Source organism: Amblyraja radiata, chromosome 8 (assembly GCF_010909765.2).
Source record: "Amblyraja radiata isolate CabotCenter1 chromosome 8, sAmbRad1.1.pri, whole genome shotgun sequence".
Lineage (NCBI taxonomy): Eukaryota > Metazoa > Chordata > Chondrichthyes > Rajiformes > Rajidae > Amblyraja > Amblyraja radiata.
In genome coordinates, this window is record NC_045963.1 from 45,568,191 (window position 1) to 45,594,311 (window position 26,121).

General features: G+C 45.3%; 2 protein-coding genes across 6 annotated transcripts in view; one reads left to right on the plus strand and one right to left on the minus strand.

Annotated features, from left to right (window-relative positions):
• Nucleotides 1-624: 624 nt before the first annotated feature.
• LOC116975762 (cystatin-like) lies at nt 625-12,798 on the plus strand. Its single transcript, XM_033025011.1, has 3 exons — nt 625-927; nt 11,094-11,201; nt 12,531-12,798. Exons 1-3 carry the CDS (start codon nt 655-657, stop codon nt 12,615-12,617), a joined length of 468 nt encoding a protein of 155 aa, XP_032880902.1. The 5' UTR covers nt 625-654; the 3' UTR covers nt 12,618-12,798.
• A 3,798-nt stretch (nt 12,799-16,596) lies between these two features.
• map4k3 (mitogen-activated protein kinase kinase kinase kinase 3) overlaps nt 16,597-26,121 on the minus strand; it is a 149,224-nt gene continuing 139,699 nt past the window's right edge. For all 5 annotated transcript variants that reach the window (XM_033025766.1, XM_033025764.1, XM_033025763.1 and 2 more), the window contains 4 exons: nt 25,666-25,758; nt 22,073-22,143; nt 21,331-21,386; nt 16,597-18,215 (listed from right to left, as the gene is read on the minus strand). In XM_033025766.1, coding sequence (XP_032881657.1) covers nt 18,128-18,215; nt 21,331-21,386; nt 22,073-22,143; nt 25,666-25,758 — 308 coding nt within the window. In that variant the 3' untranslated portion in view covers nt 16,597-18,127. The remainder of the gene's footprint in view (nt 18,216-21,330; nt 21,387-22,072; nt 22,144-25,665; nt 25,759-26,121) is intronic.

The following is a 26,121-nucleotide window of genomic DNA, read 5'->3' on the forward strand; positions in this document are numbered from 1 at the left end:
AAACAACCATATCTCCCAGCACCTGCATGCTTACTTTCAGTGACTGATGTACAAGAACACCCAGGTCTTGTTGCACCTCCTCTTTTCCTAATCTGACACCATTCAGACAATAATCTGCTTTCCTGTTCTTGCCACCAAAGTGGATAACCTCACATTTATCCATATCCTATCCAAGTCACCCTGCAGTCTCATAGCATCCTCCTCGTAGCTCACACTGTCACCCAGCTTTGTGTCATTCGCAATCTTGGAGATGTCACATTTGATTCCCTCAGATGCTGGGATCTTGGGCAAAACACAAAGTGGTGGAGGAACTCAGCGGGTCAGGCAGCAACTGTGGAGTCCCCAGCTGCTGTGTACATTATGCTTGCAAGCAAAGAATCCCCCTGCCCCTGCCCCTGCCCCTGCTCCTGCCCCTGCTCCTCTAGTATATTTGGTGGGAAGCCGATCGAGAAAAAAGGCGCGCCGCAATTCCAAATAAAGATATCCGGGGGTGACGTATGTGCATGCGCTCTCGTTATTGGATGGAGAGGGGTGCGAGGGGAGGGGTTTGCCGGCTGACCCCGCCCCCAGGCCGGCTGTATAAGGAGGCTGCGGCGCGTGCTGCAGGCGACTGTTGGCGGGATGGGCGACGGTTGGCCAGCGGGAGAGCGCGGGATGGGCGCGAGGACGGGGGCGAGGACGGGGGCGGCGCTGTTGGTGACAGCGTTGGTGGCGGCGCTGGCGGGCCGCGCACGCGCGTGCGGCAAGACGGTGAGTGGGGTGGATGGAGGGTCGCCGACGCCATCGGTCGTGGGCGCTCCCACCGACATCTCGGTGGAGGACGCCAACCTGGTGAAGGCCGCCAACTTCGCCGTCGTCAAGTACAACATGAAGAGCAACGAAGCCTACCTCTACAAGACCGAGAGGCTAGTGACCGCTAAGCAGCAGGTGGGTGGGACGCGATCTGGGAGCCGTACTCCGTCAAACAGGCCATTTTGCTCATCGTAACTACTTCCATTTGCTCCCATCCCTTCCTATCCATATATCGCACTGACTCGATAACTGGCTAAAGCTCGACGTTTTGTTCACCAGTAAATTAAAATATCATCAAATCCATTGGGAATCAAAATTACTGGGTGGCTTTAAAATTGTGTAAAACATAATAACATTGCTTTCTCATCAGCACTGTCCCCCTCAAGTTAACTGTTTTACTCTCTCCATAGAAGCTTTCTCTGTCCATCATTTTCTGTCAATTGGAGGTGTTGGTGTGGCATCAGTCCCAACCTATATATTTGGGTGTCTGGGTCTTAAACTGGGCAGCAAATGTTGGCACAGAATGCCATACCCCCTGCAGAGCGAGGCATTTAGCTTTCGTGGGTATGTCCGTGTGGTGTGCCAAAGTACGTCAAACCAGAACAACTTTGGTGTTGGAATAATGAAAGTTATGAGAAGCGTTCCCATTCAGGGTATTTCTTGACGATCAATGGCATAGCTTGTCCTAGCAATGTTACAAAATTTTAAGATTTTAAAAATCGTCTAATTTATCCCATCAGATAAAGCATAAAAAGAAGTTTAATTTGACACTTAATTCACTTTCATATCTTCAGTATTAAAAAAAGTTATGGCCATTTTCATACTCAGAAATTAGCATCTTGTTCCCTATAGGGTGATTTCACGAAAGGTCACTGGAGCGTAAATCCCCACTCACGTGACCGAAAATTTTAACTGGGGGACAAGCGTCACTTCCGGTACATGTTAGTGGATGGGAAAACACGCACTTTCACACCCGTTAAAAACATCGAAAACGGCCCGTTTTTGAGCTGCAATTAAGTGAGCCGGTCGGGGTGACCGTGAGGAACAGCTACCTAAATTTACAGTCCAAAAAAAAGATAGAAACTAAGGTAAATACAAGAGCGAGCTGAAGGTGTAAAAACGGCGGAAGTTGATTGCCGACATTTTTCGTGGAGATTTAAAGATCCAAAATATCGGGAATTATCGCGTTTGCTCGCTGCATTTCATCAAAAGTGGCATTATTGACTTTTTATCTTTATTCATTTGTTATATGAAAAGTATTAAAAGTTAGAAACCCGTCAGTAAAATTGCAAAATCGCCCATGGTTCTCGGGTGGGTTTTAACATGCAAAATGAACACGCTTCTGAAGCTCCATTTACCATTTAAATAATCGTAAACTTACATCTCAGTAAAATTGATTTCCAAACGCATTGAGAGTTTACGATTATTTAAATGGTAAATGGAGCTTCAGAAGCGTTTTCATTTTGCATGTTAAAACCCACCCGAGAACCATGGGCGATTTTGCAATTTTACTGACGGGTTTCTAACTTTTAATACTTTTCATATAACAAATGAATAAAGATAACAAAGTCAATAATGCCACTTTTGATGAAATGCAGCGAGCAAACGCGATAATTCCCGATATTTTGGATCTTTAAATCTCCACGAAAAATGTCGGCAATCAACTTCCGCCGTTTTTACACCTTCAGCTCCCTCTTGTATTTACCTTAGTTTCTATCTTTTTTTTGGACTGTAAATTTAGGTAGCTGTTCCTCACGGTCACCCCGACTGGCTCACTTAATTGCAGCTCAAAAACCTGGCCGTTTTCGATGTTTTTAACGGGTGTGAAAGTGCGTGTTTTCCCATCCACTCACATGTACCGGAAGTGACGCTTGTCCCCCAGTTAAAATTTTCGGTCACGTGAGTGGGGATTTACGCTCCAGTGACCTTTCGTGAAATCACCCTATTGCTTTTCCATTTACTTAACTCAAAAGCTATGATCGAGGACAGTCAAAAGCCCATAACTTTCTTAAATATTAAGAGAACTGAATGAAATTTTCAGTTAATATAGAATGAAGCATTCTGAAACAAATATGAAACAATCTTACTTGGATGACCTGAAATTAAAGCATATAATTAGTTAGTTAACCAATTGTAGCTAATTCCAAACTTCAATTACTAGATACAATACAATACAATACCATTTATTGTCATTTGAGCCTCAGTGAGGCTCAAACGAAATTCCGTTTCCACAGCCATACAAACAAAGACAATTTCCTAGACATACACACAATTTAATTCACACAAACATCTATCACTGTGATGGAAGGCAAAGTCTTTTCTCTCCCCTGTTCTCCATTTCTCTCCCGATGTCCAAGCCCCAGGCGGGCAATGATAAGTCCCACGGCCATTTCACGCCGTGCCGGGCGATTTACGGCCCCGCTCCCGGTCTAAAAGTCACAATGTTGGAGCCCCCGGCGGGCGTTGGAATGTCCCACGGCCATGAAGCCATGCCGGATGATGTACGTCCCCGCTCTGGGTCGTTCCAACCCCGCAACACGGGCTGGAGAAGTCGCGTTGCGGGAACTCCGGGAAGCGGTCTCTCCCCCCGGACCCGCGAGCTCCCGATGTCCCAGTCCACCGGACCTGCGGCTGCGTTGCTGGAGCCTCCGAGCCCCAGGAGTCGAGTCGCAGCAGCGAGTCACCACCGCTCCCCACGCTCCGAGGCCGGCCAGCCCCACGATGGTGAGTAGTCCGCAGCTCCGCAGTCTCCCGAGCCCCCGGGTCATTCAGGTTGGAGGCCGCTCCACGGTGCTAGGCCCCAACGACAACGGAGACCCGACAGGGAAAAGGTCTAAACATCTATCCATTTCTTAAGGAAAGATGAACATTTTTAAATAGCCTAAGTGTCCAAAGAACATTCACAAAGAATTCACAATAAAACATGATTTTAAAATCTCATTTACATTAATTTATAGGCCAAATGGAAGAAATTTAGTGTTCAATTGCTGTAAATTAATGGCCATTTAAATCAGCTTTCGAGTGGGATCCTTTGGAACTCTGTGGAACGCGCTGGTTTAGAACGTTCCCATTGCGGTAGATTTGTACCCCAAATGCCCAGAAAAATACTGCGGGATTTAACGGGGCCCCAAATTAGCTACTCGCAACATTAAACTTTGTATAAAGGGATCTTAAGAAGCCCTTTTTAATGTAAAAATAAACAACCTACCTTCCGTTGTCCGCTGTATGAGATCCGTCCCGTTGTCGGTGGTCGCGGGTTTAGAGGATAATTTTTAACTTACTATAACAACTAAATTAATCATTATTATTTAAAAATAGCTCCAGCGAAAGAATCTCCCAGCGATCTTTCATCAGCAACTAAGTAGGCTGAACAACCTCGATTTGAATAGCCTAGGGAAAATCGCGTTTTAAACCCGCCCCCCCCCCCTCTCAACGGCGCCAAAATCGCACACACGGGCTGGGACAGATCTGCAGCCCCACTGAAGGTAGGTTTTGCAACATACCTATCATACCTACTTCCATTTGCTCTCATCCCTTCCTATCCATATATTGCACTCTCGATAACTGGCTAAAGTTCGACGTTTTGTTCACCAGTAAATTATAATATCATCAAATCCATTGGGAATCCAAATGCTTTAAAATGGTGTAAAACATAATAACATTGCTTTCTCATCAGCACTGTCCCCTTCAACCAGCACAAGCGTTAACTGTGTTACTCTCTCCATAGAAGCTTTCTCTGTCCATCATTTTCTGTCACTTGGAGGTGTTAGTGTGGCATCAGTCCCAACCTATATATTTTGGGGTCTGCGTCTTAAACTGGGCAGCAAATGTTGGCACAGAATGCCATACCCCCTGCAGAGCGAGGCATTTAGCTTTCGTGGGTATGTCCGTGTGGTGTGCAAAGTACGTCAAACCAGAACAACTTTGGTATTGGAATAATGAAGGTTATGAGAAGCGTTCCCATTCAGTGTATTTTTTGACGATCAATGACATAGCTTGTCCTAGCAATGTTACAAAATTTTGAGATTTTAAAAATCAAGTCTGTAATTTATGCCATCAGATAAAGCATAAAAAGAAGTTTAATTTGCCACCTAATTCACTTTCATATCTTCAGTATTAAAAAAGTTATGGCCTTTCATACTTGGAAATTAGCATCTTGTTCCCTATTGCTTTTCCATTGAGTTAACTCAAAAGCTGTGATCGAAGACAGTCAAAAGCCCATAACTTTCTTAAAAATTAAGAGAACTGAATGAAATTTTTAGTTATTAGAGAATGAAGCATTCTGAAACAAATATGAAACAATCTTACTTAGATGACTTGAAATTAAAGCATATAATTAATTAGTTACCTAATTGTAGCTAATTACAAAATTCAATTACTAGATCTAAACATCTATCATAGAAACATAGAAATTAGGTGCAGGAGTAGGCCATTCGGCCCTTCGAGCCTGCACCGCCATTCAATTTGATCATGGCTGATCATCCAACTCAGTATCCCGTACCTGCCTTCTCTCCATACCCTCTGATCCCCTTAGCCACAAGGGCCATATCTAACTCCCTCTTAAATATAGCCAATGAACTGGCCTCGACTACCCTCTGGCAGAGAGTTCCAGAGATTCACCACTCTCTGTGTGAAAAAAGTTCTTCTCATCTCGGTTTTAAAGGATTTCCCCCTTATCCTTAAGCTGTGACCCCTTGTCCTGGACTTCCCCAACATCGGGAGCAATCTTCCTGCATCTAGCCTGTCCAACCCCTTAAGAATTTTGTAAGTTTCTATAAGATCCCCTCTCAATCTCCTAAATTCTAGAGAGTATAAACCAAGTCTATCCAGTCTTTCTTCATAAGACAGTCCTGACATCCCAGGAATCAGTCTGGTGAACCTTCTCTGCACTCCCTCTATGGCAATAATGTCCTTCCTCAGATTTGGAGACCAAAACTGTACGCAATACTCCAGGTGTGGTCTCACCAAGACCCTGTACAACTGCAGTAGAACCTCCCTGCTCCTATACTCAAATCCTTTTGCTATGAAAGCTAACATACCATTCGCTTTCTTCACTGCCTGCTGCACCTGCATGCCCACTTTCAATGACTGGTGTACCATGACACCCAGGTCTCGCTGCATCTCCCCTTTTCCTAGTCGGCCACCATTTAGATAATAGTCTGCTTTCCTGTTTTTGCCACCAAAATGGATAACCTCACATTTATCCACATTATACTGCATCTGCCAAACATTTGCCCACTCACCCAGCCTATCCAAGTCACCTTGCAGTCTCCTAGCATCCTCCTCACAGCTAACACTGCCCCCCAGCTTAGTGTCATCCGCAAACTTGGAGATATTGCCTTCAATTCCCTCATCCAGATCATTAATATATATTGTAAATAGCTGGGGTCCCAGCACTGAGCCTTGCGGTACCCCACTAGTCACTGCCTGCCATTGTGAAAAGGACCCGTTTACTCCTACTCTTTGCTTCCTGTTTGCCAGCCAGTTCTCTATCCACATCAATACTGAACCCCCAATGCCGTGTGCTTTAAGTTTGTATACTAATCTCTTATGTGGGACCTTGTCGAAAGCCTTCTGGAAGTCCAGATACACCACATCCACTGGTTCTCCCCTATCCACTCTACTAGTTACATCCTCGAAAAATTCTATAAGATTCGTCAGACATGATTTACCTTTTGTAAATCCATGCTGACTTTGTCCAATGATTTCACCACTTTCCAAATGTGCTGCTATCCCATCTTTAATAACTGACTCTAGCAGTTTCCCCACTACCGATGTTAGACTAACTGGTCTGTAATTCCCCGTTTTCTCTCTCCCTCCCTTCTTAAAAAGTGGGGTTACGTTTGCTACCCGCCAATCCTCAGGAACTATTCCAGAATCTAAAGAGTTTTGAAAGATTATTACTAATGCATCCACTATTTCTGGAGCTACTTCCTTAAGTACTCTGGGATGCAGCCTATCTGGCCCTGTGGATTTATCGGCCTTTAATCCATTCAATTTACCCAACACCACTTCCCGGCTAACCTGGATTTCACTCAATTCCTCCAACTCCTTTGACCCGCGGTCCCCTGCTATTTCCGGCAGATTATTTATGTCTTCCTTAGTGAAGACGGAACCAACGTAGTTATTCAATTGGTCTGCCATATCCTTGTTCCCCATGATCAACACCTGTTTCTGACTGCAAGGGACCTACATTTGTTTTAACTAATCTCTTTCTTTTCACATATCTATAAAAACTTTTGCAGTCAGTTTTTATGTTCCCTGCCAGTTTTCTTTCATAATCTATTTTTCCTTTCCTAATTAAGCCCTTTGTCCTCCTCTGCTGGTCTCTGAATTTCTCCCAGTCCTCCGGTATGCTGCTTTTTCTGGCTAATTTGTACGCATCATCCTTCGCTTTGATACTATCCCTGATTTCCCTTGTTATCCACGGATGCACTACCTTCCCTGATTTATTCTTTTGCCAAACTGGGATGAACAATTTTTGTAGTTCATCCATGCAGTCTTTAAATGTCTTCCATTGCATATCCACCGTCAACCCTTTTAGAATTAATTGCCAGTCAATCTTGGCCAATTCACGTCTCATACCCTCAAAGTTACCTTTCTTTAAGTTCAGAACCATTGTTTCTGAATTAACAATGTCACTCTCCATCCTAATGAAGAACTCAACCATATTATGGTCACTCTTGCCCAAGGGGGCACGTACAACAAGACTGCTAACTAACCCTTCCTCATTACTCAATACCCAGTCTAAAATAGCCTGCTCTCTCGTTGGTTCCTCCACATGTTGATTTAGATAACTATCCCGCATACATTCCAAGAAATCCTCTTCCTCAGCACCCCTGCCAATTTGATTCACCCAATCTATATGTAGATTGAAGTCACCCATTATAACGGTTTTGCCTTTGTCGCACGCATTTCTAATTTCCTGTTTGATACCATCTCCAACTTCACTACTACTGTTAGGTGACCTGTACACAACACCCACCAGTGTTTTCTGCCCCTTAGTGTTTCGCAGCTCTACCCATACCGATTCCACATCCTCCAAACTAATGTCCTTCCTTTCCATTGTGTTAATCTCCTCTCTAATCAGCAACGCTACCCCACCCCCTTTTCCTTTCTCTCTATCCCTCCTGAATATTGAATATCCCTGGATGTTCAGCTCCCAGCCTTGGTCACCCTGGAGCCATGTCTCCGTGATCCCAACTATATCATAGTCGTTAATAGCTATCTGCACATTCAACTCATCCACCTTATTACGAATGCTCCTTGCATTGAGACACAAAGCCTTCAGGCTTGTTTTTACAACACTCTTACCCCTTATACAATTATGTTGAAAAGTAGCCCTTTCTGATTTTTGCCCTGGTTTTATCTGCCTGCCACTTTTACTTTTCACCTTGCTACCTATTGTTTCTACCCTCATTTTACACCCCTCTGTCTCTACGCTCACACATTTAAGAAACCCTATCCCTTTAACTCCATCCTCCACTATCCCATTCGACACCCCACCCCCCTTATTCAGTTTAAAACCACCCGTGTAGCAGTGGCAAACCTGCCTGCCAGAATGCTGGTCCCACACCTGTTAAGATGCAATCCGTCCCTTTTGTACAGTTCCCCCTTACCCCAAAACAGATCCCAGTGATCTAAGAATCTAAATCCCTGCCCCGTGCACCAGTTCCTCAGCCACACGTTCAGGTCCCGTATCTCCCTGTTCCTGCTCTCGCCAGCACGAGGAACTGGAAGCAAACCGGAGATAACAACCCTGGAGGTCCTGCTTTTCAGCATTTTTCCGAGCTCTCTAAAGTCACGCTGCAGAATATTCATCCCCTTCTTTCCGACATCGTTTGTGCCGACATGCACTACCACTTCCGGATGTTCACCTTCGCCCTTGAAGATTTTCTGCACTCTGTCCGTGACATCCTGGATCCTGGCACCAGGAAGGCAGCACACCATCCTCGCATCCCGTCTGTTGCCGCAGAAACCCCTGTCCGTACCTCTCACAATGGAGTCTCCCACTACAATGGCGTTGCCTGCCTTAGGCCTTTTTGGTTTTGGCTCAACAGCCCTATTCGCATCACAAGCCAGTCCGTCGCCCAGTGTAAACACCTCTTCTGTCCCGACAGCTTCTAAGTGGGTGAACCTGTTCACAAGAGGTACAACACCCGGGGACATTGGCATTCCATGCTTCCCTCCCGTTCTCACTGTCTCCCACCTTCTCTCTTCCAGTACCTTAGGTGTAACAATCATACTGTAGGACTTGTCGAGGAACGACTCCGTTTCTCGGACGAACCGGAGGTCATTCACTTGCTTCTCCAGTTCCCCAACACGGCCCTTCAGGAGCTCTACCTGGATGCACTTCTCGCATTTGTAGCAGCCAGAGGCACTAGCGGTGTCCTTGACCTCCCACATACTGCAAGCATCGCACTGAATCAGCTTGCCTGACATCTCCTTCTTTCGTCTCCTCTCCGAAGACTCTCGAGCCAAAGACTCACACTTTTCTCACAGGGCCGCTCACTCACTGCCGCTCGCTAAGAGCAGTCTTGCATAAATTGACTATCAATTTCTTAAGAATAGATTAACATTTTTAAATAGCCTAAGTGTCCAAATAACATTCACACAAGAATTCACAATATAACATCTATAAAACTGTGTGTGTGTTTCTGCCTGACTTGTGGGTGCCAGCCTTTGATTCGTTGCTACGACAACACCAGACCCACAAACGCCCAGATTTTTTCCATTTCGGTAGAGATTTCACTTTTCATTCCAAGTATCCACTCATTAAATTTTGTTGTGTTTATGTACACATTTTTAATAAAATCCTTCCCCCCCCCCCCCCCTCACTCGTTTTGTCGCCTCCTGCTGGCCAGCGACCATAACGGCTGCTGGCGCCCGCATCTCGCCTCAAAGACGCCATTTAAAAACAGCCGCACTGCTGAGTCCTGAACGACTTGAGTTGGAGGACCACGTCTCCCGTGGGGACTACGGGCATGGGAACGGCTGCGTTGGGGGAGCAGACCCAACGGGTTTGCACTTGGTCTAGTAATTTTTAAATCTCATTGTCATGGATTTATAGGCCAAATGGAAGGAATTTAATGTTTAATACCTGTAAATTAATGGCCATTTAAATCATCTTGCGAGTCGGTTTTTGTGGAATGCGATCATTTGGAACGTTGCGGTTGCGGTGAATTTAAACCCCGTATCGGCAGGAAAAATACTGCCGGTTCGTATGGGGAAAAAATCACCGTTTCGCAACGTAAAATGTGAATTAAAGGCATCTTAAGGAGCACTTTCATACATAAAATAAATGGCTTTCCTTTACCTGTCCCGTACGTGAGATCCGTCCCCGTTGTCGGTGTTGACGGCTTTAGAAGCTGATTTTTAAATTACTCCAGCGCTGAACTTGTCGGGCAATTTATTAAAAAATAAGTAAAAATACACAGAACGGCCATCGGAACAATTCTTCAGCAAAAGCTTGCACTCCAACAAAATATAATCCAGGACAAGGTAGGAGAAAACCGCGTTTTAACCCCGCCCCCCCCCAAAGGCGCCAAAATCGCACACATGGCCAGTGGCAGAACTGCAGCGCCGCTGAAGGTAAGTTTTGTAACATGCCTACTTGTCCAATTACATTAGTCAAATAGGGGTTTTATTCTCTAGCTTTACCTACAGACCTTTCAATAAAATTTTATAAGCATTTTTTTAAACATGTCACCAACAAAAATTACTGGATATTCACAGCAGGTCAGGCTGCGTCTGGAAACGACCGAGCTAAATCAAATCTTCCTTGGAGACTAGAGAAGTGTTGCACAGAGAAGTTATCACTGCAACCATGGCACAGCAAAGTTACGCATTTTGAATGTCTCAGCTGCCAGACCTGGACGCGAGGTTACCAATGAGCCACTGAAATGTGCTTTGAAAATTGTAACCATTCGTTTTGAATTTGTATTCAATTGTCATGTATTTAGAATTTGCCAAATAACTTGGAATTTGTGTTTAACTGGCATACGAAAGTTTCATTACATCGTGGTCAGAAATCTGAAATGGGCTGCTCTTCAGTTGTACACAGTGGGGTTGAAACTGAAGAGCAGCATAAAGCTTTTAGCCTCAAGTGTAATTCAAATTCTGTAACAACTGATGGAAATTTCTGTATTGCATTATTTAATATAGACCAGTGGGGAAGTCAATTTTGTGCTGAAATAAATAGTTGAGAGCAAAGTGTGGCACCAATCCTAGGTTATGATGAATGCTTCATGATTTTTACAATTCAGATTGATGTTGCAATTTAAAATTTGGTCTATCATCAGATTGTTAATGGTGTGCTATTCTTCATTGAAATGTATATTGGGAAAACTGAATGCCGGAAAACTGGAAGTGAACAGCTGGAAAGCTGTGCTTTTGTTTCACCTACGGAGGTAAGGCTAACTGCTGACATTGTGACAAAAAATGGAATTAACGATTCTCAGAACAAATGTACCAATTCCAGAACTATATGTTGACGAGTGGTTAAAATAAAAATAAGCTGGCTATCTGTTTTGGAGCAGCCATCACATATTTTGGAGCAGCTCATCTAGTAATTAATGAGTTCCCAGTAAAGTAAAATTCCCCCCCACCCCCCATGTGTTAGTGCCTACGAAGCATTGCCTGCTGAACTAAATGCCACGGCAGTGGGATCTCTGAATAGTCAGATCGGGGGTTACAGTAAACCCTTGTTTAATGGATTTTGGGTATAACCGACACCATCCTGGCTCACATGGCCTCACCAGCCCCGGCTTCCAACACTATCCCCAGCTCGCAAGGTGTGATCCGGTTTGGGTGGTGGTTGTTGTGGCTCATGTTGTAACCGGACAGCGGTTTCTTCAGGTCGCTGCTTTCTGCGGGGCACACTTGGTCACCGTTGGTTTCCCTCCCCTCTCACCAGCAGCCACTTCTTCCTTTGCAGATAGACACAAAGCTGGAGTAACTCAGCGGAACAGGCAGCGTCTCTGGAGAAAAGGAATGGGTGATGTTTTGGGTCGAGACCCTTCTTCAGACCTTCCTTCGCTTTGTCCGCTTCTTGTCACCTCCTTTTCCTGTCACCGTTGAGTTACTCCTGCACTTTGTGTCCTTTTGCATATTAACCATCGTCTGCAGTTCTTTGTTTCCACTACATACGATGATAATACCTTACTCTGTTATAGCGGACTATCAGCTATAGCGCATACCACTCCCCCCCCACTATGGTCCATTATAAAGAGGGCTTACTGTTTGAGTTTCACTGTATTTGTTTAGATTTGCATGAGTAACCTGTTATTTTGAATAGTGATATTTATGGAAAATATTGTTCTTTAAATAATTGAATTGTTCTTGATTTGGTGAATATTTAAAAACAATTTAAACAAGTTAATTTTCTGCTGGTAGGTAGTTCTAGTCCAAACAAACAGCAGCAACTTGTGTTTGTGCACTAAATTTTATGGCAAAATTCCCCAACTACTTCACATGAGTAATATCAGAATGGCATTTGACACGATGCCACATTAGGGATGGCCAAACAAATTTGATCAAAGGATAGGTTTTAAAAGGTGCTTGAAGAGCCAGGTGTTTAGAGTGGGAATTTTAAACCTAGTGTCTTGGCAGCTGCCAGCTGTGCAAGGTTGATGCAGAAAGTTTGTTATGGGCTTAACTATTCTTTAGCTGATACAGTATGATTTGGGTGTAACCAAAAAATGTTTTCAGGAAAAATGACTGATTTTCTAATTTTTCAGGTAAAACATTGCAACTTTAAAGTTCTCACAATCCCTTGGAAGGAAGAATGTACTTTGTTAAGTGATACATGCTCATCAATCCGGTGAATTATGCATTAAAGTTGAATTGTGGAATTTTGACAGTCTATTACTAAACCTCTTATTGTGCTATCTGTACACCAATCAAACTTTTTCGTCATAGAAATCATGTTATTCAAATATGGCATGCTGTGGAATTATTGTAGCTTCTGTTAATGCTGAATAAACTATCTTAACATGAATTTGAAAATATGATTCTGACTCTGAAGAGATTGATATCTTCATGCCCGCTCTGCCTAGTTTTCACCACCATACAGGCGTCCCTGCATTTTATTTTCTGTGCAGAGCTGCTCATACTCCATATCTCCTGGTGTAGAGAGCATGACACACTTCAATATAAGGTGAAGTATTGTGAGAGAGAGAGAACGTCAAGTCAGTCCAAATACAGTATATAGTCTGGGCGCAAATGAACACATACACCTTCATAGCAATGGACCTATCCCTGACTTGACCCCAGTTAATGTCTTTTCCCTTATGTCAGTTTTAATTTCATCCTGGAATAAAGATCGAGAGAAACCGCTTTCTCTAAGTATGCTGTTCTTGTACTTGGCTTTTTGGATGGGGTTGAAGGGAAATATGCTGTTAATGAGCAAATTGGGCTAAAGGGCCAATCTGGGAGAATGAAAGATGAAGCTAAGCTGAAGTCTGTGGACGTCATAAATATTAATTTAGTTTAGAGATACTGTGTGGAAACATGTCATTTGGCACATCGTTCATGCTGATTAGCAGTCACCCATGCACTAGTACTAATCTACACCCTAGGGACAATTTACAGAAGCGAATTAATCTACAAACCTGCACATCTTTGGAATGTGGGAGGAAAACAACACGATCGCAGGAAGAACATGCACACTCCATACAGACAGCACCAATAATCAAGATTGAACTGTGATCTCTGAAACAACTCTACTGTTGTGCCACCTATGTCTCCAGCCTATCCATTAATGTAAATTAAGAAACAATTGCTTAGGATGTGCGGAATGCACATCTTTGCTTGGGTGTTGCCAGACCTGTTGAGTATTCCCAGTGTTTTCTGTTTGTCTTGAAATATAAAATTGGGATGAACCATGTGCATCTGAGAGCATAGCAAAGGGTCTGAATACTTATGTAAATGTATATTTCAGTTATTTCTTTTTAATTACTTTGCAATAACACTCAAAATTGAGCTAAGGTTCATCCTGTTTCCATTGATTATCCTTGAGCTGTTTCTCCAACTTGATTGGAGTCCACCAATTGATTGGACATAATTTGGAAAGGCACACATGCCTATATAAGATCCCACAGTTGACAGTGCATGTCAGAGCAAAGGCCAAGCCATGAAGATGAAGGAATTGTGAGACAGGATTGTGTCGAGACACAGATCTGGGGAAGGGTATAAAACACTGCAGCATTGCAGGTCCCGAAGAGCACAGTGGCCTCTGTCCTACTTAAATGGAAGAACTTTGGAACCACCAGGATAGCTGGTCGCCCGGCCAAACTGAGCAATCAGGGGAGAAGGGCCTTGGTCAGGGAGGTGACCAAGAACCCGATGGTCACTCTGACAGAGCTTCAGGGACTTGATGGCCAGAAGGGCCAGCTTCCATCCAACCAACACACTTCATTCATGAAGCACCTACACCCCTCGTCCTTTCACGGACGTTGCCCGACCTGCTGAGCATCTGGCCGATGTTCCCGGCGTCCGCCCCGCTGCACTGAGGCGAGGTGACGGGAGGCGGAGGGGAGAACTGGGTCCGAGGTAGATGAATGAGCTTTACCCGGCGTCTGCCCGCCCGCTGGACTGGACGCTCCAGCCCGTGCTAGTGCCCCCTATGCCAACCCCGCCGCGCCCCGAAATAATCCCACCTTCCCCCACTCGCCAGTCGCTTCCTCCCCATCCCCCCCCTTCACGTAGTTCGCAGCCTCATCACGTCCGCCCCTTCACACCGCGAGCAGCTGCACCTGCGGAAGGATACATGGCAGTGCGCTGCTTACGGGCAAATGGCGTTGCCATGGAGACGGCGCCAGTCGGAGCGTGAGCATCGGTGGTTCATGGGGGGGGGGAAGGGAAGGGAAAATAAATGAAACTGCGGACAATGCAATCAAACTGCTACAGAAAACGATGAAAGAGCTGCACAGTCTTGTATGCAAACGTTTCGAGTTGCTCAGTGGTACGAAACTGGCCCGTAACCAGGGCAGGAGATAGGGGCCTACTGCCTGTCAGTCAATCAACAGCAGCTGCAGATGCCCGACTCCTGAGATAAAACATAAAGTGAATGGCAGATCTATGTTATCCCACTTTGGCATCCACTCCCTACACACTAGGGGCAATTTACTGACGGCCTATTAACCTACAAACCCATACAGCTTTGGGATATTGGAAGAAACCAAAGGAAACCCACGGTCATATTGAAAATGGGCAAACTCCACACAGACAGCACCTGAGGCAGGATCGAACCTGGATCCCTGATGTTGTGCAGCAGCAACTCCACCCACTGCCCACTTACTGTTGGAAGAACTCAGCGGGTCAGGCAGCATTTGTGGGAGGGAATGGACAGGTGACGTTTCAGGTCAAGACCCTTCTTCAGACGGGGAGAAAGCTGGAAAAGTGATGGAACAAAACCTGGCAAGTGATAATGTGGAGCGACAGAACTGCAGATGCTGGTTCATACACAAAAGAACACGAACTGCTGCAGTAACTCAGCACATCAGGCAGGGCCGGATTTACCTATAGGCTTCAGCCCTGACATCAGGCAGCCTCTCTGGAGAACATGGATAGGTGATGCCTCAGGTCGGGAGCCTTCCACAGACTGTAAATGGGTCCCGACCCAAAACGTCCTATCAATGTTCTCCAGAGATGCTGCCTGACCTACCACGTTACTCCAACATTTTGTTTTTCTTTGGTATAAACCAGCATCTGCGGTTTCTTTTTATTACATTATAACATTGTCTGATTTTGATTAGATACCACACAAACAAAAGCATTTCACTGTACGTGACAATAATAAAGCTAAACCTAAGGGTTAAGGGCCTGTCCCACTTAGGCGACTTTTTAGGCGAGTGCAGGAGACTGCTCGCCACATGTTCACTGGTGGTCTCTGGTGAGTCTCCTTCATGGTCGAGAAGAGTTCCCGCATTCTCGGAACTAGTCGCGGCCTCAGCATGGTCACAGCAAATTTTTCAACATGTTGAAATTGGTCGCCATGGAGAAAATCGATACTTTTGTAGTCGTAGGTGCAGTGGTAGTGGGGTCGCCATATCGTTGTCGGTAACGAGGTAGCCGTAGGTAGTTTTAGTTAATCTCATTTGCTGACCGGGCATATTCATTGGCTCATTGGGGAAAAAAACGTAAGCACGAGTTTTCAGAACCAAGGAGAACCGAGCGGTAATGTTAAATGCCCGTCAAACTTCACAGCTGTGTATCTCTGGCTTATTAAAAGTTGTCTGGCTTCTTAAAATTGTCTCCATTCCTTCCCCCCCCACCTTCTCCCCTCCCTGCTCTTTTAAAGGACTTACCGTACACTGTGCTAACCGTCTTTAGCCTTCCTGTTCATCGCGGTGTGTGTCTGTATCACCTTGGCTTTGCACCGTGTGAATTTCAGGCAGCGCTCCCTCGCTTTCCCTGGCCCCCGCCTTTGCAATGTGTTTACGTGCGTGTTCCACTCTGACGGTTGCCGTTCCAGTTCGCGGTTTTTCAGGCGAGTGTCGCGCGCTTGAAGGTCGCTGAAAAATCACCTGTGGGATAGGCCCTTTAGTGGTAGATAGTGTGTGAAATGAGTGCCCAGCAGACTGGGGGAAGTGTTAGTACTCCATTATTCTGAAGACGGGTCCCGACCCCAAACATCACCTGTGTCTTTCCCTCCACAGATGCTGCCTGACACGCTGAGTTCCTCCGACACAATGTGTTTTGCTCAAGTTTGTGATGTGTTTGTCAATCTATAGGGACACCATTTTTAGCAAAAAAGGAGCAAACATGGAAATAGACATTGAAAAGAACATAAATGTAACCCTCCAATGTAAACCCTTCAAGTTTATTTTACAGTATATACATAACCAGAAACAATAGAATGAATCATGTCAGTAATTTGGCAAATCAACATAAATCATAACTTTTGTTCCCAATGACCATAATCAAATGAAAACATGGAAATGTATAAAAAAAGTAAAATGCCTAACTGTGCAATTCCATAATTTATACAAATATTAGATACTTTGAACTGAGTCAGAAGAAAATCCCTAATATCAATAATGTTTTTGTACTGAGTGTTTCTCACAAAAAATAGTATCTACATGAGGTAGAAACACTTAACTAACTTGTGTTGTGTGTAATACAAGAGTTTAGGAAGAAATGCTGAAAAATGTAGTCGATTTGGCAGAGCGAGGCTTACACAATGAATAGTTTCCATTAATAACCTGAAGTTAGATCTTTCAAACGCCTACCATTTACAAAAGTTAAGTCTTTGTTTAATTACAGAAGTGATTGGTAGCTGAAAATGTATAACTGGATGACATTAATGCAATGGTATAGTGTTACATCAAAAATTGTGTATAATTTTATGAACAACTTTCTGAAGATTTTTGCATGTTGGTACCATAGTTAGTTGAAGCTTTTTACAGTGTTTCATTTCTCCATATACAAAAAAAATACAATTGTATTTGCTTCTGAAGTCATGCCAACACAGGCAATGTGACTTAAGATCAGAAAAATCAGTAATTTTTGCTCTGTAAAATGTAGATGTTACCAAGATGGTAAAAGTTTGCAAACTCAAACCAATTGTTTTGTATGTTTAAACATGATATATAAAATACATCAACACCCATTAGATAGTGGCACTTTTCTGCTACTCTTGAAAATAGGACCATTAATTCCTAATGGATGCCCCATGGTTCACTATATAGCTAAGTGAGTAAATACATCACATTTTCTCAGCGTTACTGTGCAAACGTAATACCAGTGTACTTGCAAGAAAACTGTTAAAACCAACAAGCAAATGAAAAGTTTGGATTACAACCCTTCAAGATTATTCCAACTCATATCTAAATTACACTTTAAAATACAACGGTGTTAGTCAGGTGATTACAAGGGCGTACTGCTCATTTCTTGCTGCAAAATATATACTAATCTCAACAGAATAAAGTAAAACCCATTTAATTCCTTAAAAGCAGTACCCAAATTAAGTTTTTGCAACATGCAAATCTTTACACATCTGTACAGTAAAGATACTTAACTGTACATCATATGCATTACTATCTACATTAAGAGTTAAACTGTGCAACTTCAACAAGATGCAGTGGGCACTGGAAAAACTACACATTTATGTACAAAGATTACATACCGTAAACCAAGCACTTGTGTAGCATTTTGAAATTAAGGTGGCTGTGGTTTTAACTGTCCACACGTTTCATGCCACAATAAATAAACCATTGATTTATTCTTTGTCTATGACGACGGTACTCTGACTTCTGATCAGTCTTAAACAATGCTGCAGAACCCAGTCATGAACTTTCCTTGTGCACTCCCATGCAAAACAATACGGTGCCAATCAATAGCTGTTTTCATGGCCAGCCAGGATGTACAGGTTGCTATTGGCAGTTGGGTTGTCTGTTGGTCTGCTTTCCAGCACCACAACTCTGCAGGGAAATTAAAAAGTTCATTAAAAATTCTGAAATTAAATCCGCCTTTGTTCCCAGGCTTAAAATGCTCTGCATGTTGAATTTACTTATCAACAATGGCAGCCAGCACATAGAGCATCACAGGCATATCACAGAGAGAGAGTGAGAAAGAGAGAGCTGATAGTGAGAGAGAGAGAGAGAGAGAGAGAGAGAGAAAGAGAGAGAGAGAGAGAGAGGGAGATACAGAGGGAGGAGCTGAGAAAGAGAGGGAGAGGGGAGAGCTAAGAAAGAGAGGGGGGAGCTGAGAAGGGATGGGAGGAGCTGAGGGAAGAGTTGAAAAAGAGAGGGAAAAGGGAACTGAGAAAAAGGGAGAGGAACTGAGAAAAAGGGAGAGGAGCTGAGGAGGGGGAGGAGGAGAGAGAGGGAGGGCTGGTGAGGAAGGGAGAGGGAAGGAGGGAGGGAGAGAGAGGAGGGAGAGCTGAGGGGGAGAAAGAGAGGGAGATGTGAGGGGGAGCGGAGGGAGAGAAGGAGAGCTGAGGGAGTGGGAGGGGGTAGAAGAGGGAATGCAGGGAGGGGGGGAAAGAGGGACTGGTTAAAATCTATATTTTCTTTGAAAAAAGTTGTAATAACCATTTAGCTTAACTCAGTATGTTATAATTATAACCAGTTACCTTTAATTTTATCTGCCAGTAATTATGTGGGTGGGATTTATACATAGTCTGGGGCGTGGTTTGCGGCTAGGATTCCGGCGCATACTCCATTGGAGTTTTATGAAAATCGGGGGGAGACATAGTTTTTGACCATGCACGAGCATGACCATGGGTATGATTGAAATGTACTTATACAAGAAGCTTTTATGAATTATCTTACTGTTCGTACTACTACAATAAACTATTAATCAAGAGTGTTTTTGGAAGATTCATCTTTCGACGGCATTGAATGTTTCGTGGAGGGCTCGTGGGTGCGTGTAGATTACCTTCTGATCCACGGTCATCATTTAAAGTGACTATTGAGGGCTAAACCCTTGAGACATTGTAAAATCTGTCACTATACCTAGAGTCGAAAACTACCTTACTACCAGGAGGTAGAAGATTGGTCCCATAGAAGGGGAACAGAAGATTTGGCTGGGTCTCTGTGAGAGATAACTGCCTGAAAGCTGGTTCCGTATAGGCTGTGGGCCGAGCATCATAAATGTGTCTAGAAATAGGATTTTGTGACCCAAGCCACCAAACTACATGAAATTTTCACATATTGTGTAAAAATTGAACAGAAAACCACATGCTCTAGTCAGAGAAATTATGCAACAAGGTACCCAAATGGAAGAAGAAGTAACACCACAAGACACTCAAACGTCTCAACACAAGGATCCGAGTGGTGGCACCATCGAGTGTGGCAGCCTCACCTGCAGCTATTCGTACTTTCATCCTTTTTTTAAATTTTTAGTCCATCAAAAATTTTGTTGTGGAGGTCTTTTAGTCTTTTTATGTAGGGGGAAATAGTTTTTCACAGTCGCTACCTGGGTGGAGGATGTGTCTTTCCTCTGAGCCGCATCTTCGCCCCCTCCTCGCGGCCTACCATCTGGATTGGCGCGGCCTTTCCTGCAGGAGACCGGCCAGAGCTTCAGCGGCGGTGCAGCACTGAGGTACCATCGCGGAGCGGCCGATGCCTTACTAGGGTCGCCGTGTTGGAAGCTCCGGAGTGCTGGGCCTGCCGACTTTAACACCGTGGAGCTGTGGTTTGCGGAAGCTCCGGCCGCGGGCGGCGCTGACTTTGACATCGCGGAGGCCTGGGATCTTTCGCCGAGGTCGCCAGTGTTGGAGCTCCGCCCAGCTCGGCCTGTGGACTTCGGGAACCGCAGTCTCCGTTAGGAAGCGGCCGATTCGGAAACTCCAAGCCACTGACAGTGTTCTTCCGACGCCGGAGTACAATCATCCGGCGAGAGGGCCTGAAACATCGGGCCGTCCGCAGCAGCGACTGCGGAGGCCTCAAATAGGCCCCGACCATGGGTGAACAAGAGGAAGAGGACTGAACTTTTATTGCCTTCCCTCACAGTAGGAAACGTTGATTCCGCTGTAGGAGATGTTTTATGTTAAATTCTATAGTGTTGTGTTAATCTTAAATGTGTGTTGCATGGTAACTCAAATTTCACTGCACCAATTGGTGTATGTGACAATAAATGTCCTTTGTCCTTTATCAGGTGCAGTCAGTTCAATTTCAAGAGTTTCTGCTCAAATGCAAGCTTAACCTGAATTTGCTGCTTTCTCGCTAGAAACGGCCGCTTTGGAAAAAAAACATGAGATTGAGGAACGAAAAGGGCGGTTTAAGAGAGTAGCCGAAGAGTTGGATAGACAGGCATAGGAAGAAGAAGAAGAACGTCTGAGGGGAGAGAAAAGGAACGGCTGAAAATGGCCACGAAGTTGGCAGTTGTCAACGTGAAGAAAAAGGTATTGCAGAGTCGGGGATCAGGATGCGGCTCAAAAGTATCTCTGAAGAAGAGTTCCTCAGTAGCTTTCATAGCTACTTTTTTAATGTCTATTAGTAATTGCCTCGTTATATACTCAGAACAATTAGGGGCCGGTATGTAGTAGCCATTTAGCTTAACTTTTAAGCCATCTAGCTTAACCATTTAGCTTATGTTATAATTATAACCAGTTACCTTTAATTTTATCTGCCTGTAATTATGTGGGTGGGATTTATACATAATCTGGGGCGTGGTTTGCGGCTAGGATTACGGCGCAGGCGCCCTAGGAGTTTAGTTTAGTTGTATGAAGATCAGGGGGGAGACATCGTTTTTGACCATGCACGAGCATGTCCATGAGTATGATTGAAATGTACTTATACAAGAAGAAGCTTTTATTAATTGTCTTACTGTTCGTACTACTACAATAAAGAAACTATTAATCAAGAGTGTTTTTGGAAGATTCATCTTTCGACGGCATTGAATGTCTCGTGGAGGGCTCGTGGGTGCGCATAGATTTCCTTCTGATCCACGGTCATCATTGAGGGCTAAACCCTCGAGACATTTTGCCCAATATTAAAATATCAGTTTCAACATGATGTACATTGAAATTATTTTGAAATACAGAACAGGTGTTCCTGCAGTATTGGTACACAATGTCAATACACTACATACCTGTCAGAGCCTAAGAGCTTGAAGATTCTTGAATTATCGCATATTTCTTGTGTTATCTAGGAAAGAAATGTCAGCATTTACAGTAACATCTGTAATATACTCATTGGACCTCTGTCTACACAAAACACATTTTACTGCTTATTCACTGCGGGTACACTCCTGGCTCTTGTAACATCCAGTCCCACTAATCAATCTTAAAGTACAAAGTCTTGTTCTGTAAGGTTCATGTAATGTATCAAACTGTTAGGCATTATTTATGAGGTGGCAAATATGAAAAAGTATTATTTTATTGCCTTCCAGTTAAGATGGGCTCAAAAGGAAATACATCTACAGTGGTTCAGCTGGTAGAGCCGCTACTTCACAGCACCAGAGACCCCGGTTTAATCCTGACCCCAGGTGCTATCTGCGCAGAGTTTGCACGTTCTCCCCGCAACTGCGTTCCAAAGACGTGTGGGTTTGTAGGTTAATTGGCCCTCGGTAAAAGTACCCCTAGTGTGCAGGGAGTGGATGAGAAAGTGGGATAACAAAGAACCAGTGTGAACAGGTGATCGATGGTCGGCGTACATTTTGTGAGCCAAAGAGCCTGTTTCCATGAAGCAATCTGAATGGTAAACCAATAGTAATTGCAGGTGGGTCTTGAAGGTTTAATGATGTTACCAGAGGTGGTTGAGGTTTCCACTTTTTTCAAGTGGAAAGCAAGCAGGGGAGAGTACAAATAGTTATGAGATAGTGTTTGCATTACCTCGTTTGATTTAAAACTTCTTCCCTGCATTCCATGTTTCCAGAAAGCAAGTACGCTGTCCTGTAAACAAACTGACAAAGCGGGGATTCACACATTATTTTGCAGAATTCCTGGTCAGGTTTTCAAAATTAAACAGTTTAAAATCGAACCATTTATGTATAGTTAAGATTTCAGCAGGTGCTCCTATGCTGAGGGTCTGCGGGTCCGAGATGTACTTTCCCAGCCTCACATGTTGCTTCCTGTCTGTCAGGAAGTTGGTGATCCAATGACAGAGGGGTTCAGGCACAGTCAGCTGGGAGAGTTTGGAGTGTAGTAATTCTGGCGCAATGGTGTTGAATGCAGAGCTAAAATCCACAAACAGAATCCTTGGTTAGGTTCCCTGGTGGTCTAGGTGCTGGAGGGTGAAGTGCAGGCCTAGGTTGACTGCGTCATCCACTGATCTATTGGCCTGGTATGCAAACTGCAAGGGGTCCAGCAGGGGGTTTGTGATACTTTTCACGTGGGCCAGCACGTCATTCAAGGGTTTTCATGATTACAGAGGTCAGTACGACAGGCCTGTAGTTTTGGGTACAGGAACAATAGTGGAGACTTTGAAGCAAGGAGGGACAGTGCAGGATTGCAGGGACCGATTGAAAATGTCTGTGTAGACTGGTGCCAGTTGTTCGGCACAGAGCTTGAGGGTAGAGGGGGAAACATTGTCCAGCCCTGGAGATTTCCAGGTTTTCTGTCTCCTGAATAGTTTTTTCACCTCCTCAATTTCTATTGTTAGTGATGGAGAACTGGCCAGGCTGATGTCACTGCAGACCTGACCTGCATAATTTCAGCATACGTAAGACAAAGGAGCAGAATTAGGCCATTCGGCCCATCGAGTCTGCTCCGCCATTCAATCATAGCTAATCTGCTTATCCCTCTCAACCTGCCTTCTCGCTGTAATCTTTGATGCCCGTACTAATCAAGAACCTAGCAATCTCCACTTTAAAAATACCCAATGTCATGGCCTCCACAGCCGTCTGTGACAATGAATTCCACAGATTCACCATCCTCAGGCTAAAGAAATTCCTCCTGCATTCTAAAGGTGTGTCCTTTTATTCTGAGGTTGTGCCCTCTGGACCTAAACTGTCACAACTGAAAACATGCAGTCACTCCATCTAGGCCTTTCATCTATATTACTAAAAGTCTGTTCTTGACCGGTTTTGGCGATCTGTGCTGCGATTTCCGAGAGAACGCCGCCACCTACGGCCGTCATTTTTGGCCACCTCGCTCAGAGCCCCCCTCCACGGCATGTGTGCCGAGGATTTTTCCAGTCGATGAAAAATGACAGAGATATTAATGGTTTTACAAAATTCCCCATTCTCTCTGCTGCCCCCGCTGGCGGCAGGGGGGATGGACTATAAAACCAGGAAGTGGTGGCCTCAATTAGTCTGCAAGCTGGAGGAAGGCAGAGGGTCACGTTTCTCTGAGCTGTGAATAACACTGAACACATGTCCACATAACTGTGAGTAAGTACCCTTAATGTGGTTTGAAAATGAAAATATGGTTAAAGTAAAAAAGCACTGCCTGCAAATGGTTGTTTGGGGGGTTTGGGTTGAAATAAAAAGGCACTCTCTCTCCCCCCCCACCCCTACCCCCTTCCCTCCACCCTCTCTGCTCCCCACCTCTCCCCCTCCCCTCACCTCTCCCCCTCCCCTCACCTCCCCCCCCTCCCTCACCTCTCCCCCTCCCCTCACCTCTCCCCTCCCCTCCCTCTCCCCCCCCTCTCCTCTCCCCCCCTCTCCTCTCCCCCCCCCTCTCCTCTCCCCCCCCTCTCCTCTCCCCCCCCCTCTCCTCTCCCCTCTCCTCTCCCCCCCCCTCTCCTCTCCCCCCCCTCCTCTCCCCCCCCCTCTCCTCTCTCCCTCCCCTCTCTCCCCCCCCCTCTCCTCTCCCCTCTCCTCTCTCCCTCCCCCTCTCTCTCCCCCTCTCTCTCCCCTCTTTTTCTCCCCCTCCCCCTCCGTCCCTCCCCTAAACCCCCCTTCCCTCCACACACCCCTACCGCCTCCCATCCACACACCCCTCCCCCTCCCTGCTCCCCATCTCTCCCCCTCACCTCACCCCCCTCTCAGCACACCCCCTCACTCCCCTCTCCCCCCCCTCTCCTCTCCTCTTCCCCCCCTCTCCTCTCCTCTTCACCCCCTCTCCTCTTCCCCCCCTCTCCTCACCCCCTCTCCTCTCCCCCCTCTCTCCTCTCCCCCCTCTCTCTCTCTCCCCTATTTTTCTCCCCTCCATCCCCTCCCCCAACATCCCTCCTCTAAACCCCCCTCCCTTCCACACACCCCTACCCCCTTCCCTCCACCCTCTCTGCTCCCCACCTCTCCCCCTCCCCTCACCTCTCCCCCTCCCCTCACCTCCCCCCCCCTCCCCTCACCTCTCCCCCTCCCCTCACCTCTCCCCCTCCCCTCACCTCTCCCCCTCCCCTCACCTCCCCCCCTCCCCTCCCCCCCTCCCCTCACCTCTCCCCCCCTCTCTCCCCCTCACTCTCACCCTCTCTCTCTCTCCTCCCCTCCACCCCCACCCTTCCCCTCTCACCCACCCTCCCTCTTCTCCTCCTCGCCACGCCCTCTCCCTCTTGCCCCTCTCTCTGTGTCTCTGCCCCTTCTCTCTCTGCCCTCACTCTCTACCCTCCCCCCCCCTCCCCCCCTCTCTAGATGTGACTGCAAGTTGGGGGCTATGCGTCAGTAGATAGGGTGGTTATGGGTAAAAGGAGCAAATTAATAATATTAATATATCAAGGGGGTAATTAGCGTGAGTGCGGGGGGGGGGATAGTTAGTGTGTGTGACGCTGCATGCCGCCTCCCCCCCCCCCCCACAACTGCACGTTGGGGGAACAGACCCAACGGGTCTGCACTTGGTCTAGTTATTTTATAATTTTCAATGAGATACCCCCCTCATCTTTCTAAATGTCAGTGAGAACAGGCCCCGCATCCTTATACGTTAACCCACTTATGAGAAGCGTTTGATGGCAGATGCATTTCTGAAGGCACTGTGATTCAAAACAAGGGAATCCAGAATTATGTCTTAATTTTCTCCACAGAATCATTGTACCTGCTTCTATAGCTTCCTTTGGCACCTCATTCCAGATACAGACTACCCTTTCACGTTAAGCCTATGCCCCCCTACATTGAGAATCCTCTCCCCTGGGAAAAAGACTGACTGTTCACTTTATCCATGCCCCTTATGATCTTGTACACCTCAATAAGGTCACCCCTCAGCCTCCTCTGCTCCAGAGGTAAAAGTCCCAGCCTATCCAACTTCTCCCTATAACTCAAGCCCACAAGCCCAGGATATGTCCATGCAGAAGACTTTTAAGGACACGTTTGTAGCAGGAATTAAAATTATATTTCATATTTATTTTGGTGCTCAAAAGTGAATAGTAATATTAAAATGAATAAACAAAATTAGTGAATAGGACGAAGCAATGTCTTTTGATTAAAATAATTAATCCATTAACAACGGAATATGATAAAAGTTCCATGTTTACTTTTACTCCACTATGCGTGGAGCCCCATTTAAGTGCAGTCACCTTTCGCACAAAGGATTAACGGGAATCGCTTTCTTACCTATTGACTCAATCTGAAATGTGAACGTCAGCTCAGAAGAAAGTTTTCTGCTGGATTTCAATCTGCCTCGAAGATTTACAATCTTTAAGCATCCTACAAGGTTGAAATAACAGAATAACATAAGAATCTGAAAAATGTTGTTCCATTTACTTCCAAAGATAACAGTAGTGTAAAAAACAATTGCTTTGGCACGTGGATATGCATGGATCATGTGCAGGCAGAGATAGAGATTAGTTTGACGTGGCCTCATGTTCAGCACGGACATTGTGAGTCGATGGGCTATCTTGTTATACCTGTGCTATATTGATCTACGTTCTGAGTACCTGCAAAAATCTTATTCCTGCCAATTAAGTTTATTACTGTCATGTGTACCGAACTACAGTGAAAAGCTGTTTTCCATGCTCTCCAATCAAAACACAGAACTACGGGCGTCACAGTGGTGCAGCGGGTAGAGCC

Coding starts and splice junctions, on each gene's coding strand:
- LOC116975762 (XM_033025011.1), top strand. CDS start 655: ATGGGCGCGAGGACGGGGGCGAGGACGGGGGCGGCGCTGTTGGTGACA. Junction 928..11,093: donor TAGTGACCGCTAAGCAGCAG/GTGGGTGGGACG, acceptor GTCTATCATCAG/ATTGTTAATGGTGTGCTATT. Junction 11,202..12,530: donor CTTTTGTTTCACCTACGGAG/GTAAGGCTAACT, acceptor CTAATTTTTCAG/GTAAAACATTGCAACTTTAA.